We start from the raw sequence: 14,190 nt of genomic DNA, 5'->3' as shown, positions 1-14,190 counted from the left end.
TGTCTCATCTCAAAGAAACATCAAATACTTTGAAAACCTGCTAAACGGGTCCATCGATGAACTGAGGAACGGCCTACCTAATGTTCTGAACATCCTTGAGGAGTATTTGGTCACAACGCAGGTCAGATCTACTTTGCCTACAAAGGAATGGGATAAGAGGACTGCTGTGCGTCCAGGCCAGCTGTAAGGGAACGCAGTTGTCCCCTCTGGACGCCTCATCCTGGGCAGGCCAGACAGGCGAGGGAGACTGAGGCAGTGGCAGGGAATGGAAGGGACAAGGTGTGGAGCCTGATCTAGTTCTGAGGCTCCCGTGTATATAAATAGCATGAAAGTGGGGCTCTCTCAAACCACGCAGCGCATCTCCACCATGGAAACAAACAGGGCTCACCCCCACAGCGCACAGCTGACCTACCTGAAACACAAGACCACTTCAAAGAATACAGCTATGTGGAAGCTTTAAAAGTACAAGAAACAAAAGATTTGGAGTCACCATGGGACACAAGATGTTCAGTGACCAGTTATTGGACACACACACACTTTTTATATATATATATATATATATATATATATATATATATATATATATATATATATATATATATATATATATATATATATATATATATATATATATATATATATATATATATATATATATATATAAATAATTTTTTTTACATTTTTTTTTTCTCAAGACCATTCAAAATAGGTTTAAAAACAAAAAGGCATGAGATTACACCTGCCAAAAGTCACCTATATGAGGTCAAACCACCACCCACTCTACACACGAAGATTAGTGGTAGAAGTCAATGCTACCTGTGCAACAGCTAGAACATCACACAGATGTGAGAGCTACAAAAAAAATAGAGAACCCATTACCATCTTACATCAACCTAAAAATAAAATGTTTGGGGGGGGAGGGGGGGGATTACCTATTAAAGCCTTATTAGGTTGGACAAAAAAAAGGAGTTAAAATAAAAGCGCATGATGAAATGTAGTCCTGACCCAAAAAGATTACTATGCTTTGCCAAACATCATTTTGTATGAGGGACAAGTTGAAATTGAGATGCAAGGTTTCTCATCTAATGAGGATCATAATTAAGTGGTCAAATAGTTAAACACAAAACATTCCTAATCAAAAAAGGAAATCTCCTCTTTCACTGCATAAGAAAGGGAATGTCATGCTCCTTTTGGAATGTCATTTCAAATAAGGTTATTTTCAATAACATACTTGGTCTAATTGCACTTAATCTTCATTTTTTCCATTCGCATTTGTTCACGAACCAAAACCAAATTGATGTATGTAAAATTAAACCACAGCATTTGCTTGGCTAATGTGTAAACAGTGTCAACCACACATGTCAGTTTCTCACAAGCCAGAAAAAAAACCCTACACAAAAGGTTTCCCTTCATAGAAAAAGCTAATGTAAAGATTTGATTCCAATTAAACAGGTCAGTGTGAATCGTTTATGAACGTATTGTGCAATTACAAGACAGTTTTGAGAAATCACTCAAGTAATATTGCGAAGTACAGACAAAGAGTCCTATACTGTACAAAAGTACATCAACTAGAAAAACAATATGGAAACACAGGACTAAGAGCCCTATTCTTAATTAAATTAAGCCTTTCTAGGTGTGCTTAGATAACCAGGACCTCTAATAACACCTGTGATTTCAATGCTGAGATCCATCTTATCAAAATGCAACATGCTGTATCACCTCACCAACATGCCTTCATTGAAAACCTACATAGTAACCGTCATAATATTGGCTAAGGAAATCAAACGCAACTGAAAACTCAACAGTTTGGTGCAACTGGTAGGAAAGAAGCAGGCAAATGTTTAGATATAAATTTTTCAGACAGACTACAGATGTTTATGTACATTACGTCTGTCACAATGGGAGTAAAAATAAGCATGTACAAAGGAGGGGTGAAAGTAATCAGTCAGCTTTGTGCTCTACCAGGACTATTGCTTCGATTTTGGTTACTGCGCAGGGCTTTCCTGAACCCAGCAGTGGAGATCCACTCATAGCAGCCACTGCATTTCCACGACAACAGGCCTGTCGCCAGCAGCCAGGACCCGAACCACATTTGGTCTTAGCTTGGTGAGTGGTGATGATTTTGATGGACACCAGACAATATCTCCAGGACAAAGATAGGACAAATGAGTCAACTGCCAGGGTGAGGAACCTTTCTGGCCGTGAGGTACTAGAAAGAGGCTGTTTTCTTAGGCCATTTGCTGTAGGGGCACGTGGATAATGTCTACTCACTTATGCTAAGAAAGTTGGAATGCTGATTCAAAACTAAAAAAAACCAAAACACAAACAAACAACAAAACAAAAACTGTGGCACAGGTAGAGCATGATACTGTGGACAGTGTAAACGTGGCTTCAATACAACAAGAGCCATATCTAATCTTTAGGGTGTTCCTAGATATTGATTGTTGGTTGGTTGATTAAGGATGAGATGTCGGCCGAGCACTTTCACACTATAAACGGCAACCCCTCAGCACCGCTCTGCTGAGGAAAAGCAGTGGGCTAGGAGGGGCAGGGCAGAAGTGCAGTCACACGAGAATGACATGTCCCTTAAAAAAAAAAAAAAAATTATTTTGAAGTCTCAGTCAAAGCAAGAGCTCAATAAAGCAATAGGGATTCATCAACACTAAGAGAGATGCCTTCAGGCTTCTTTTAGGTAGCACAGTCCAAACAAGTGATCAAGTAGGAGGGGTGTGTGTGTGTGTGTGTGTGTGTGTGTGTGTGTGTGTGTGTGTGTGTGTGTGTGTGTGTGGGTGTGTGGGGATATGGCTGCATCCATTCTTCCCACCTTCCCCAGCAACTTTCCTTCAATAAACATTTATTCAAAGAGCTGCGAGCGTCTCTGCAAAAGTGATAATCGCCAAACTTGTGTTTCATCCACAAAACAGGGGAGCGGGCTGTGAGGCTTCGGCGGATAGTTTACCAGTGCAGGCACTCAGCCATGCCAGACCGCTGCCACTGCACGCAATTGAGCTGGCACTAACTGGCCCAAGTGCTCTCACGCAAGCCTGGAGTAACAAAGAAAAAGGGGATGTAATATCTTCTGACGTGTGCAAAATCTCAAAACATTCTGAGGCTACATTCTCTCTCCTGCTCCTTCTTTCTCATCCTCTACTATTTCTGACACTTTCCTCCTGCCGAACACCTGTTGCCACGGCGCCCAGTGTTGGCACGGCTGCTGCTACTTCCCGGCATTGGAGCGCCCCTCAATGGACAGTTTAACCTCCTGAGGGATGAAAGAGGGACGGGAGGAGCCGGAGGCGGAGGGTGGGGCTCGCACCCCCTCCTCGGTCTTGATGGTGTATCTTTGGAAGCCGGGGGCAGACCATCGTCTCTGGGAGGCACTGGCCGAGGTGGTGGCCAACGCTGCCCCGGCCCGCCCGTGCCCCTCACTGTGCAAATAGTAACTGCGTGAGTGCTCTGCCAAAGTCCTGTTTGGCCGGGGGGCCACGTCGCCATGTCCCAAGGGCACTCCTGCCTGTGTGAGCTCATCCTTGTCAGCCCTCTCTCGGTCCCTCTCCCTCTGGGCACGCTCCATCCTGAGCTGGCCCAGGGGCCGTGGGTGCTGGGGTGGCGGAGGACCCATGGGCTGGGGGGCAGAGGCGCCTGGCATGGGGTTGGCTTTGGCAGAAGTCCTGGCGTGCGCAGGCTGTGCCGGAGGGGGCAGCTTGGGCTGTGGTGTGGCTTGCTGCTGCAACGCGACCGACACGCAGACATCGCCCACCTGGAGATGGTGGCAGGCCAGGCCATAGAGCTGAGCGGTGCGCTCAGGACTGCAAGACGACCAGCCCTGGCCGAAGACGAAGAACGGGTGCTCTGGGGGCACGTCGATGGTCACGCGGCTCTGCTGCTCGCCCACGGTGAAGTGCAACGCCACCAGGCCGGGTCGCTGATGGCTGCCGCGGATGTCCACCACCATGCTGGAGTCAATCTTCAGGCCGCCGCTCACCTCGGCACTCCGAACGAAGTCCTGAGTCTGCAGGTCCTCCACCCGCTTCAGCTCGCCCGTGGCCAGCTGGATGATGGCCCCCTTCATGAAGTGTGAAGGCCCGGGCCCAGCCGGGACGAGGGACGGAGCCTGGGCCGGGGGAAGGGCGGACGCCGCAGGGGCTGGGGGAGGCTCTGTCGCCGTCCGCTCTGGGATGCCCGACGTGGCTGCAGCCTCTGAGGCTTTGGAGTATGGCGTGGGAGAGGCCATACCCGCTGTGGAATCGTTGGGCTGCCCTGGATAGTGCTGCTGCTGCTGTTGGTGGTGGTAGTCGAGGGGTACAAGGAGCGGCTGCCCGTTGGCCAGGATCACAGCGTGGCCTGGCTGCACTGTCTGTTGCTGAAGAGGTGGGGCTCTGAGGTCCAGCTGGCCAGCCGGGGAGGTCCCATACACAGTCCTGCCCTCCCCCTGAACCTCTCTGCTCCGCTGGGAATTCTGGGATGGGCCATGTGTTACCTCTCTGCGACTCGCACTGTGGACTGGAGAAGCTAGCCGTCCAACCACCTGCTGAACCTGTAGTAATATGAGAACTTTTTAAAAGACATCTGTAATCATTTAGAGGCACATTTTCCAAAAGTGAATCTATTCAACTTTGTGGAGGGATTTAAAAGCCAAACAAACAAACAAAAAACCCCACAAAAAACAAAAACAAAAAAAAACCCCACACACAAACAAACCAACTGCACTAAATTTGGTTTGTCTTCTCAAGCACTTCTGTTTCCTGGTTACATCAGAATTCCTGACTGTAAGAGTAAATAATAAAAAAAAAGCAATCTGGCAATTTCTAAGAAGTGGTGTGTCTGCCCGCCTGTTACCCAACCGCCAACACACCCAGGCTATAGCTAATAAAGGAAGGAAGTGAAGCAGAACAAATGGTGCAACTGATGCCGAATTAAAGGAAATTGGGAAAAATGTGCCACATGGCTACTTTAATGAATAAGAGCCAAGATAATCAGCTGACTCATCAAGGTACAATCATTCCCAATTTTTTTAAAAAACATAAGGCAACATAGCATGGACTAAATGCTGGGTTTGGTTTGGCATACAGCACTTTCATAAGAAAAATAACACCATTACATTCTTATGCTAATAAAAGTGTGTAAATATTGAACCAAACTGGAATGGTTATGGATTCAGGCAGCAGATTCAAGATCTCACACCGAAAAACACAATAAAAATGTTCCGTGTTACTCATCCGATTACACATTTCCTCACAAGTGACAAAACGTACCACCTAAATCACAGAGCACAGACTAAGTGCTTTTTCTTGACTGTGCTGACAAAGGGACCTGCTGAAACACTCTGTAATTTACAAGTTGGAAAGGCAAGTGACAAATTATGTTTAATGTTTTTAATGCTTGCAAAAAGGTACAGGAATTGCTTTGCAAGAAATCAAATTTGTGACATTGCCTTACCCCCTGTTACCATCCTTTTATTAAGATGCATTTGTTGTCCAAATATGTACTAAAGTTAAGAGGTTAAACAGCTACACATTAAACGTAATGCCAAATAGTTCAACAAGGATGTAGAATGGCATAAAGTCAGGATTGGCTCACCTCCAGGTCCATGTCTGGGGTACTGCGCTGCCCGGGCGAAGCTCTGCCCTCCTGCCTGCGGCTCTTCTGTATCCTGTCTGGCTGGAGCTCCAATATAACCCCACCAGGTGCGGCTTGGGGTGGCCGCACACTCCGGGCCAAGTAAGCTGTGTCCTGGTGGTGCTCCCTACCTTCGTGCTCCCTCTCCCCTCCGTTCACCTCTCGTTCCTGCTCCAGCAGACAGCCGTGGGGGTCCCGCTGAAGATGGGTAGCCCTGGCACTGCCAGAGGGCTGGTAGAAGACGGGCACCGTCCTGGGGCTGAGCTCGGCAGCAGGCAGCACCCCTACGGCGCCCAGCTGCTGCTGCGCTGCGGCCTGCTCGGAGGACAGCACGAGTGGGAGGGTCGTGGGCGCCGCCACTTTAGCGTACGCATGGCCCGGCACCTGCTGCTGTGGGGGGGATGAGACCACGCCTTCCTGAATGACTGATGAATAGGGGACAAGATGAGAGACTGGGTGTGGCTGTGGAATGGCAGACTGGGGTGATATCAATGGGCTGGGCACGAAGCCCGGGGGCACCGCATAGGGAACGGCGGCTGCATAAGGAGAGCTGACAAACTGCAGAGAAGAGTGGGGGACCGGAGTGTAGCCGAGCGGGGGATAGGGGATGCCGGCATGCTGCAACAGAGGGGAGGGAACCGTGTAGGCGGGAGAGATGTGGCTGAGCACAGGGTGGAGACTGGTGGGAGAGTAGGTGACAGAGGGGAGTGCTACTTTGTACAGCATGCTGTACTGATCCACAGGGAGCCCTGCAAGGCTGTCTGGCCCCTCCACTCCATAGTGCAGGCTAGGCTGAGTCCGCACCCACTCTGTGCTGCCTCCTCCCCCCTGGGGTTCTCCAGATGCTCCAGAGCTCTGTGCGGATGCCGTTTCCTCTCCTCCTCCTCCTCCACCACCTCCTGCACTATTGCTGCTGTTGGGGGTGGTTGGGGTGTTGTTGAGCGGAAGATCTCGCTTCTTCGGCGGTAGGCACTCCTGGTTGCGCTCTTGGGCTGGCTTCATGGTGGTCCGGACTGGGTACAGGTGACGTTAGTGAGCAGTGGGAGGGGCGAAGCCTGACTTCCACAGAGATGGCACCACTGGAATCAGATCTGAGAACCTCCCGCTGACCTCTTCCATCACATTACCTAAATATGCACACACACAATGTGACTGCCAGTTCTGGTTTGCTTACAAGTTTCCTTCTATAAGCCTATAAAAGGTTCTTAATTTGTAATTATTGCCATTACTAATTTTTAGTTGATATATTCCACCACTGTATATGGAATTGTTTTGCTGCAAATATATTCAACCTGAAAGTAAACTACTGACATTCATTTCTTCCTCAAAAACCATAGGGCATGCTATGCATCCACACAACCATTCACATAAAGCAGCCAAAACTGCAGCAATGAGAGAATTTCTGGGAAATATTCCATATCTGCCCACCTTAATTGCATTGTGATCCCCAAGAGAATTTTTTTTTTTTTTATCTCCAATCGAAACATTTCTTACATAGTAAAAATGTAAAATCATTGCATTTTCAAACAGTAAAGCCTTCTATGGGGGTTTAATTCAGTTTTATTTCAGTGTAAAATATGTCAATATGCATTACCACTATCTTTTGCAAATCACCACATTATAAGTGTGTATTGCTAATATCTAAGGCACCTTAAACAGTTAGCTTTCAGACAATTTACATTTACGGCATTTAGCAGACTCTCTTATCCAGAGCGACTTACAAGAGACCAATACACTATGTACAACAGGTTGTCATGCCTTCAGTCATTGCCTAATGGACAGGAGCCTACATGAGAACTGTTAAGGACTCAAAAACTAAACTTTGCAACATTAAAATCTATAAATGTAAAAAAAAAATTTTTTTAAAAATAAAAAAAAAACGCCTAAGTCGACCGTTATAACAATGTACATTCAGCAGACAAATAAGAAGTCTAGGATCAGGATTGAACTATGACAAAAGTGAACATGACAAGCTCGTCAATGCTTAATTCTGAAATGTTATACTCTTCTAAACCGTTGGGATTAGCAAGAAAAGTTAGATATCATGAAAAAGCAGATTAAAGTATTCAACTATTTAAAACCGCCTGTTTTTATGTCTACAGACGAAGGGCTTTGCCATAATTCAGGGTGTAGAAGTGTCCTAACCAGCTAGGCTAGCGAGCTAACAAGATGGCAAACTGCACAGGAAATCTCATACCACAGAAGACCAACACACCACCGTTCTGTACGTTAGTTAGCCAAACGCCAAAGGAAACTTTTGTAACGTGTGAAGTGTTTAAATAAACTTTACTACATCGACGGAACCCAAAGGACTCAACTCTGCCTGCACGCTCGCGACATACAACCGACGCGAGCTGGAAAGTCAGCCGTTGCTAATCGGCTAAACTCGCGTCTGTAACGGGTTAAAAACGGACATTTTCTCACTTGTAACGACTCGTTTTCTCATCGCGGACTCACCCCCGCATATCATGGTGCGGCCTATGCTCAGGGTCTAAACTCTCGACGGCTCCATGTAGTAAATCAATGATCAAATCAGGGCTGGTGAGTTCTGCCCCTCTCGGAGGCCAGCAAACGAGAGCGCGGCGGCGCGCGCGGATGACGTCGCGACGTAACCGCGTCACGACGTAGCGGGGCGCAAACGTGGCGCTGTTCTGCGCACATTCGCACTGTTAGCAGCACACACAGACGGTCTAATAGACACTCTAATAAATGCGTCGTTTCCCATGTGGTTTAATCGAGGAACAAGCCCATTCACCTCTCGAATTGCTAGGAGTTCGCATTTTTCTCTCAAGTAACTCTTCCGATATGTTTTAAAAGCTTAAATAATTACTCAATGTAGCAAAAATATTACTTCAAACCTTTAATAAATAAATGCATTTTTCGATGTGTTTTAATCTTTCCAGTGTTCAAGGTTTTGAACGTGTATTAATAGTTCAGTACGAAGTCAGTACTTTGTTTCACAGAAAATTATAAAAATTATAATCCAAAAATTATAGCCTTTTAAAAACTACATTGTGGCCCAGGTCCACTGAAGTGATTTGAGGTTTAATATTGTTTCATGCCTTAAATGTCCCATATTGGCTTTAAGAGCCTTTGAGGAAATTGTTCATAGCTATAGTTTAAATAGGCCCGTTTTAACAGCGAGCCCTATTTACAGGGAACAGTGTCCCGGGCCTTCAGCTCAGCGCATCCACAATCCAGCTATGTCGTACGAAGTGTTCTTCAGAAACTTTATATAACTTACAACTATCCATCCAGGTTAATCTGTTTACATCTAATTGTCTCTTTTAATTACTCCAATTGACCTATTCTGGAGATTTAATTTCAATATGACAATTTTCAACAAGCTAATTAGACAAATCAAAATATTTGACAATCAACTCGGCAAAGCGTGTTGAACCCACTGGAACTAATAAGGATATCTCATGAATTTGCAACCAAAAGGAAGAGGGTAGTAGGCATGAAATACAGATTACTGTGATTTACCAACTTCTCAATTGAACTGCAATTGTTACTGTTACACATCTAGATAAAACTCCCCACAGTCTGCACTCTGGAGTTCTAATGGACGGTGGGCTCCACAAACGTCATTAAAACTACGTAGAACAGGAGCTAAGTTTCCTAACAGGTGTGAATATGCACTTCTCAGAAGAAAACCAAGAGGTTCATGCTTCTCTGTAGTTATTCTATTGAGTAGCTAGTGTAGAAACCCGTGCCTCTCCGGTCCGAGAGGTGGCGCTATACGATTCTCCTTATAACAGCAGCGCAGCCTACAGTCGGTGACGGGAGCTGTTGTGTAGGCAGACAGCCAGTTAGCCACTTAGCTCGGTTAGAGAGGTGGGATTTCTCCGGAGCAAAGGCGCAGAATTTGCGAGCAAGTTCACACGAAGAGTTTCGCAGTCCAAGCTTAACTTACGGACTCCACGTTTAAAGCGCCATGTCTGACACAGATCCCAAATCAGCTCAGGATCTTACGGCCGTGGTGAGCATCGCTGTGGCGTCCGATAGCAGCGGCGGCTGTGGTGGTAACGTAGAGGGCTGACTAAGGTGGTTAAGGTTACGACAGCTGGGCACCTCGGGCACAAAATGAGTTATCTGACCACTTTGAATAGTCTTCTAGCGGTAATGATCCATTTCTAGTGCTCATTTGTCGCTATTGTTTAGGTGGTGTCAGCTGTGCTGGCTAACGCAGTAACGTTAGTTGGGTTGGCTATGCTCCTGTTTCTCAACAAAGCACGGAGCTGGTTAGGCAGGCGAATCGTTTGACATCTGCCATGCGAATTGGGTTTTTATTTTAATCTGAAACGGTCCCGTTTCAGTTTGTTCCCTGAAAACGGCTCGTTTCTATGGTTTCGGCTCCAAGCGTAGGCGTGGGACCTGAATTAGCGCAACGAGCCCAAACACCCACAGTTTCACCTTCACTATTCAGATGGAGGAGGATTTTAATCTGAATGAATGTGTACCTAGGCTGAGCATTACGTTATGATTTTTTTATGTAAGGTTTTTTTTTTTTTAATCTATTTTTTCCCCCTTTCTCTTTAGGTGCAGAGTTTACTGCAGCAGATGCAGGACAAGTTCCAGACCATGTCAGACCAAATTATTGGGAGAAATATCCTACCTTGACTTGTAGGGAACCAGGGTTTTTCAGAGGTGTTGGGAGAGAAGGGCCGTGTCAAAGAGATCTTGGCACAGGGAATTGAGGTTCTTCAGTGAATAATGACACAAGACTATCTTATTTGATTAATTAATGAGATTAATAAGTAAAGCTCTTTAGATCTAGGGTGGTTTTCACCACACCAGCAGCCATCGTCAGCAGTCACTGGAGCAGCGACAAGGAGACATTGACTCCTAAATGTCATGTTTACCAAAGTACGACTAACAGTGCATAGGTTGTTTTTTTTTGTTGTTCTTTCAAATCATAATTTCTCTATGATGGATTCGAAATGTCAAATATAATCTTGCAGCTTCAGTTGCCCAGACATGGTGCTGCTTGGCTCTGCCTTTGTACTGAAGTGCACTAAAAGCAAAGTTTTCTACCAATGTATAGCTCATTAACTGTATTTGTGAGTCGCACTGGATTTAGCATGTCCAAACAGCTGCGTTGAGCTACAAAAATTCGATGTGGGTCATGAGATTTTATTTTCTAATAAGACCTCAGTTAGATGCTAACTCAAAACGCACTGTGTTTTATCCTTGGCGATTAAATATCATGTGACATTCACCTTAATCCGCTCACTTGATGAGATGAGTACACGAATTGATGACCTGGAGAAGAATATTTCAGACCTCATGACTCAGGCAGGTGTGGAGGAGACAGAGGGAGAGAACAGAGCCACTGATGCATCGGGAACAGCTTGATGAAGGTGATGACCAACTGCTCTAATAACACTGAGATATCACTTACACAGGATACTATGCATATTCATTACATCAGATGTGCTGTATTGTGCATATATTCTATAGGATTTTATATAAGAAAACTGAAGCCTAAATTACATTGGCTTCAGTACTTAAACAAATTTCTCTTATTTTTTTCAATCCTTGCAGCTCACCAAGTAACACAAAGAAGACTTCCCATAGGAGTGGCTGAATTCTCATAAAAATAATTGTGTGTATGTATGGGTGTATATATTTTTGGGTTTTTTTGGGAGAGTGTTGTTTGCCATATGTGTAAGGTGTGTTTGGTACTGGAGAAATGTATTACCTGTTAACAACTTCCTTTAATACTTTCATTATTTTTTTTTGGCAAAACCCTCTGCAGTTTAGGATGTGCATGCCCCGGTTTAGAACTTTAGAATGGCAGTGGGTTTTGCACTTCCAGTATGTTTGCTGTACATTCACAAATTACTGTCCACGTGCCATTAAAACCAGCCAGTTAGTTCCAACCACTTTGCTGAGATTGTGGAAGTGAGAGAGGCAGAGGCTTCCCACACCACCCCTGACTGGAAAGGAACAGACACACCTTTTTACCAGCAGCCTTCCTCTGTAGCAGTAAAGCAGTGTTTTATTATACAGGCTGCTGTTGTTATTGTTATAACATTGCAGGCATGTTGTTTCAAAGCGTCCCCTCACTGGTCAAATATTGAACTATGCAAACAGATTAAAAGCTAAATTAATCAAAGCAAATTTTAAGATAATTGATGCATTTGATTATTCTACAAAATAATAGAATAATCTATCCTAGTGTAACAGGAGTGAAAAGTTTATTGAATATATATATAATAAAACACGCAAACGGGGGAGAGAGAGAGTGTGTGTTTGTGCTAGGCTATTTATAAATAAATAAAAATGGTCTAAGATACAGTTTAAAAAGGGCTGGGTTGAGAAATTAGAACTGGAACGATGCAGGTGCTCACAGCACCTGCAGTTTAAGTCACATTCTGGAAGTGTAAAACCCACCGTGGACACTTATCTGTATAACTAGATGGCCTTTTATCATTCCTTACTATTATGTGGTCGGTATTGGTGCTGTTTGAATGTTACGTCAGTTTTGCGAGTGTCCCACTTAAATGTCAGTGTAACGTGTGATGCCGTGGGCGCCTGTCTCAAGGCCTTTTTAAGGTCTGCTGACTCTTCTTGACTATATTTGTCTTGCACTGCGTAATCCTTCTTGCTGCATTTAATGCAAAGATAAATAACAAAAACCTGGAACATGGATAACAGCCTGATCTACTGTGACTTAGCACTCATTTCCAACTTATTTACTGGTGCTATTCCTGAGAGATTTTCTGATGGGCTGCATGAAACCAGTAGTAGAAACAGAGCTTGGATTGATAAAAGTTAATAAACTCACTCTAATGCCCAGTATGATTACTGTATTCAAAAGTTTTAAAAAAGACCAATGGAATAAATAAAAATGATAAGGATAAAAGAGTAACAATGTTTTAAACATTTTTATTGAGGTAATTAGTGTCAATGGATCATAATAGGATAATGAAAAATCTACATTGTGGTAGCAACCATCACAAAACACATCAAAGCATATCGAGATACTTTCAGCAGACTCTATTATATATTGTAGAGCTTTGATATTAACCCTAGAAACGTACCATCTTCATGATACACTAGTTCATAAATATTTGGTTTAGATCTAGTAACTCACCTCTAATTTAAGTGGATGATGAATCAATGATTTAGTAAAGTATTTTACTAGATAAAATGTATGACCTGATTTCTGTTTGTTTCTGAATGTGCAAATTATAGTTACTGCAATTTTATAATAGACTTTTAAGAAAGAATGTTGCCCTTGGATTTCTTTTTAGGAGTCAAGGGCTTTGTAAATGTGCTTTGACAATGCTCATTGTAAAAAGACTATACAAATAAAGCTGAATTGAAGTGCATACTGTAAGTTCATGTGATCTAGGTTTTAAGTAAGGGCATAATACCATCTGAGGTGCCTGTATGTAAATTAGATTGTGTGCCCCTTGAATAATAAGGAACACTGTAATCCTGTTAGTGGATCTCTCAGGATTTGATTCTGTTTACATTAGTAACAATACATGTAAGATAGCCTCCACTTTTATACAAATGGCAGCATGTATACCTGAACTTTCTGTGGATTTGGTCTCTTTGACTTATAGGTTGCATGTATATAGTCTACAAAATTCACAGATTTTTAATGCAAGCTAAATACACATTGTTGAGGTAAGACACTATGCCTAAAGACCAACTTAAGTGGACCTCTTACTGAATAGTAGCAATCTCTGCAAATTAAATGATTAGGTATAGCATTTTAAGTTGCCACATTATATAAAGCTCATAATGATTGGTAACCTCTGACACTCAGAATCAAACTGGGCATTTTTAAACAGAAATTGATGCTGTTTTATGTATAAAAGCATGAGAATTATGTAGTTGTATTTATAATCTCATTACTTAGCTAGTGATGTAATTGAATGCTTGAGCAATGTTTCTGGAACCTGTTCATACTATCCTTAATAGTATACTTCTCTTAATCACAGGTGCTACTTAAACATGCTGGGTTTTTATAGTGTGGGTTGAGAAATAATTATTGATGTTATACAGCTGTACTGCAGAATTACCTCCATATACTATACATTTTTTGAAAAATATTGTGATCATGTCACAAGTACATTTTATTCTTGAATCTTACAATTTTACTTTTTTTTTTTTTTGCACTTTCATCTGGAGTTGTAGTAGTTTATGAAATCCATGTAGGATTCACTGTTTATGTAATATTTATCTTAGTGTATCTAATTTGCAGTGTATAATCGTATGGTGATGTGTAATAATGTGACCATACTTTAGCCTGTTAAGATGTGTCATAGTTTCTTTGTGACTGTGACATTGTTTTTTCATTGTATAATGTTTCACCCAGTCATCACATGATTTTCAATAAAGTGCTCAATCTGTGTTTCATCAGTCATTATGTTCCAAATTTGTGATATTTGACCACATCAGTTTCAGACTGCAGAACCTATGTTAATGTGATCACTTTCAACCCAGTAATGACAATGACACATACCAGAAGCCCAGCAACACACTGCTGTATCTGATACACATATTACAATACACTCCCCACTGCTATGACGGGAATAGTCTACCGCTCAA

The 14,190-nt window shown here is 43.4% G+C and overlaps 2 protein-coding genes across 4 annotated transcripts; one reads left to right on the top strand and one right to left on the bottom strand.

Annotated features, from left to right (window-relative positions):
- Window positions 1–663: 663 nt before the first annotated feature.
- Window positions 664–8,220, bottom strand: atxn1l (ataxin 1-like). Of its 3 annotated transcripts, none has more exons than XM_027007471.3 (3): window positions 8,077–8,220; window positions 5,581–6,746; window positions 664–4,537 (listed from the first exon to the last, which is right to left on the bottom strand). In XM_027007471.3, exons 2-3 carry the CDS (start codon window positions 6,619–6,621, stop codon window positions 3,218–3,220), a joined length of 2,361 nt encoding a protein of 786 aa, XP_026863272.2. In that variant the 5' UTR covers window positions 6,622–6,746; window positions 8,077–8,220; the 3' UTR covers window positions 664–3,217. The 3 variants fall into 3 exon arrangements, with proteins under 3 accessions (XP_026863272.2, XP_081565181.1, XP_026863273.2); XM_081709055.1 differs by having other exon boundaries at window positions 7,048–8,215; XM_027007472.3 differs by having other exon boundaries at window positions 8,044–8,215.
- A 1,174-nt stretch (window positions 8,221–9,394) lies between these two features.
- On the top strand, window positions 9,395–14,005 carry LOC113575776 (heat shock factor-binding protein 1-like). The gene is made up of 4 exons (XM_027007474.3): window positions 9,395–9,601; window positions 10,162–10,228; window positions 10,856–10,982; window positions 11,167–14,005. Exons 1-3 carry the CDS (start codon window positions 9,557–9,559, stop codon window positions 10,975–10,977), a joined length of 234 nt encoding a protein of 77 aa, XP_026863275.1. The 5' UTR covers window positions 9,395–9,556; the 3' UTR covers window positions 10,978–10,982; window positions 11,167–14,005.
- The last annotated feature ends 185 nt before the right edge of the window (window positions 14,006–14,190 follow it).

Source organism: Electrophorus electricus, chromosome 3 (assembly GCF_041902795.1).
Source record: "Electrophorus electricus isolate QZ-2024a chromosome 3, ASM4190279v1, whole genome shotgun sequence".
NCBI classification, from domain to species: domain Eukaryota; kingdom Metazoa; phylum Chordata; class Actinopteri; order Gymnotiformes; family Gymnotidae; genus Electrophorus; species Electrophorus electricus.
This window is presented reverse-complemented; position numbering and strand designations above follow the sequence as displayed.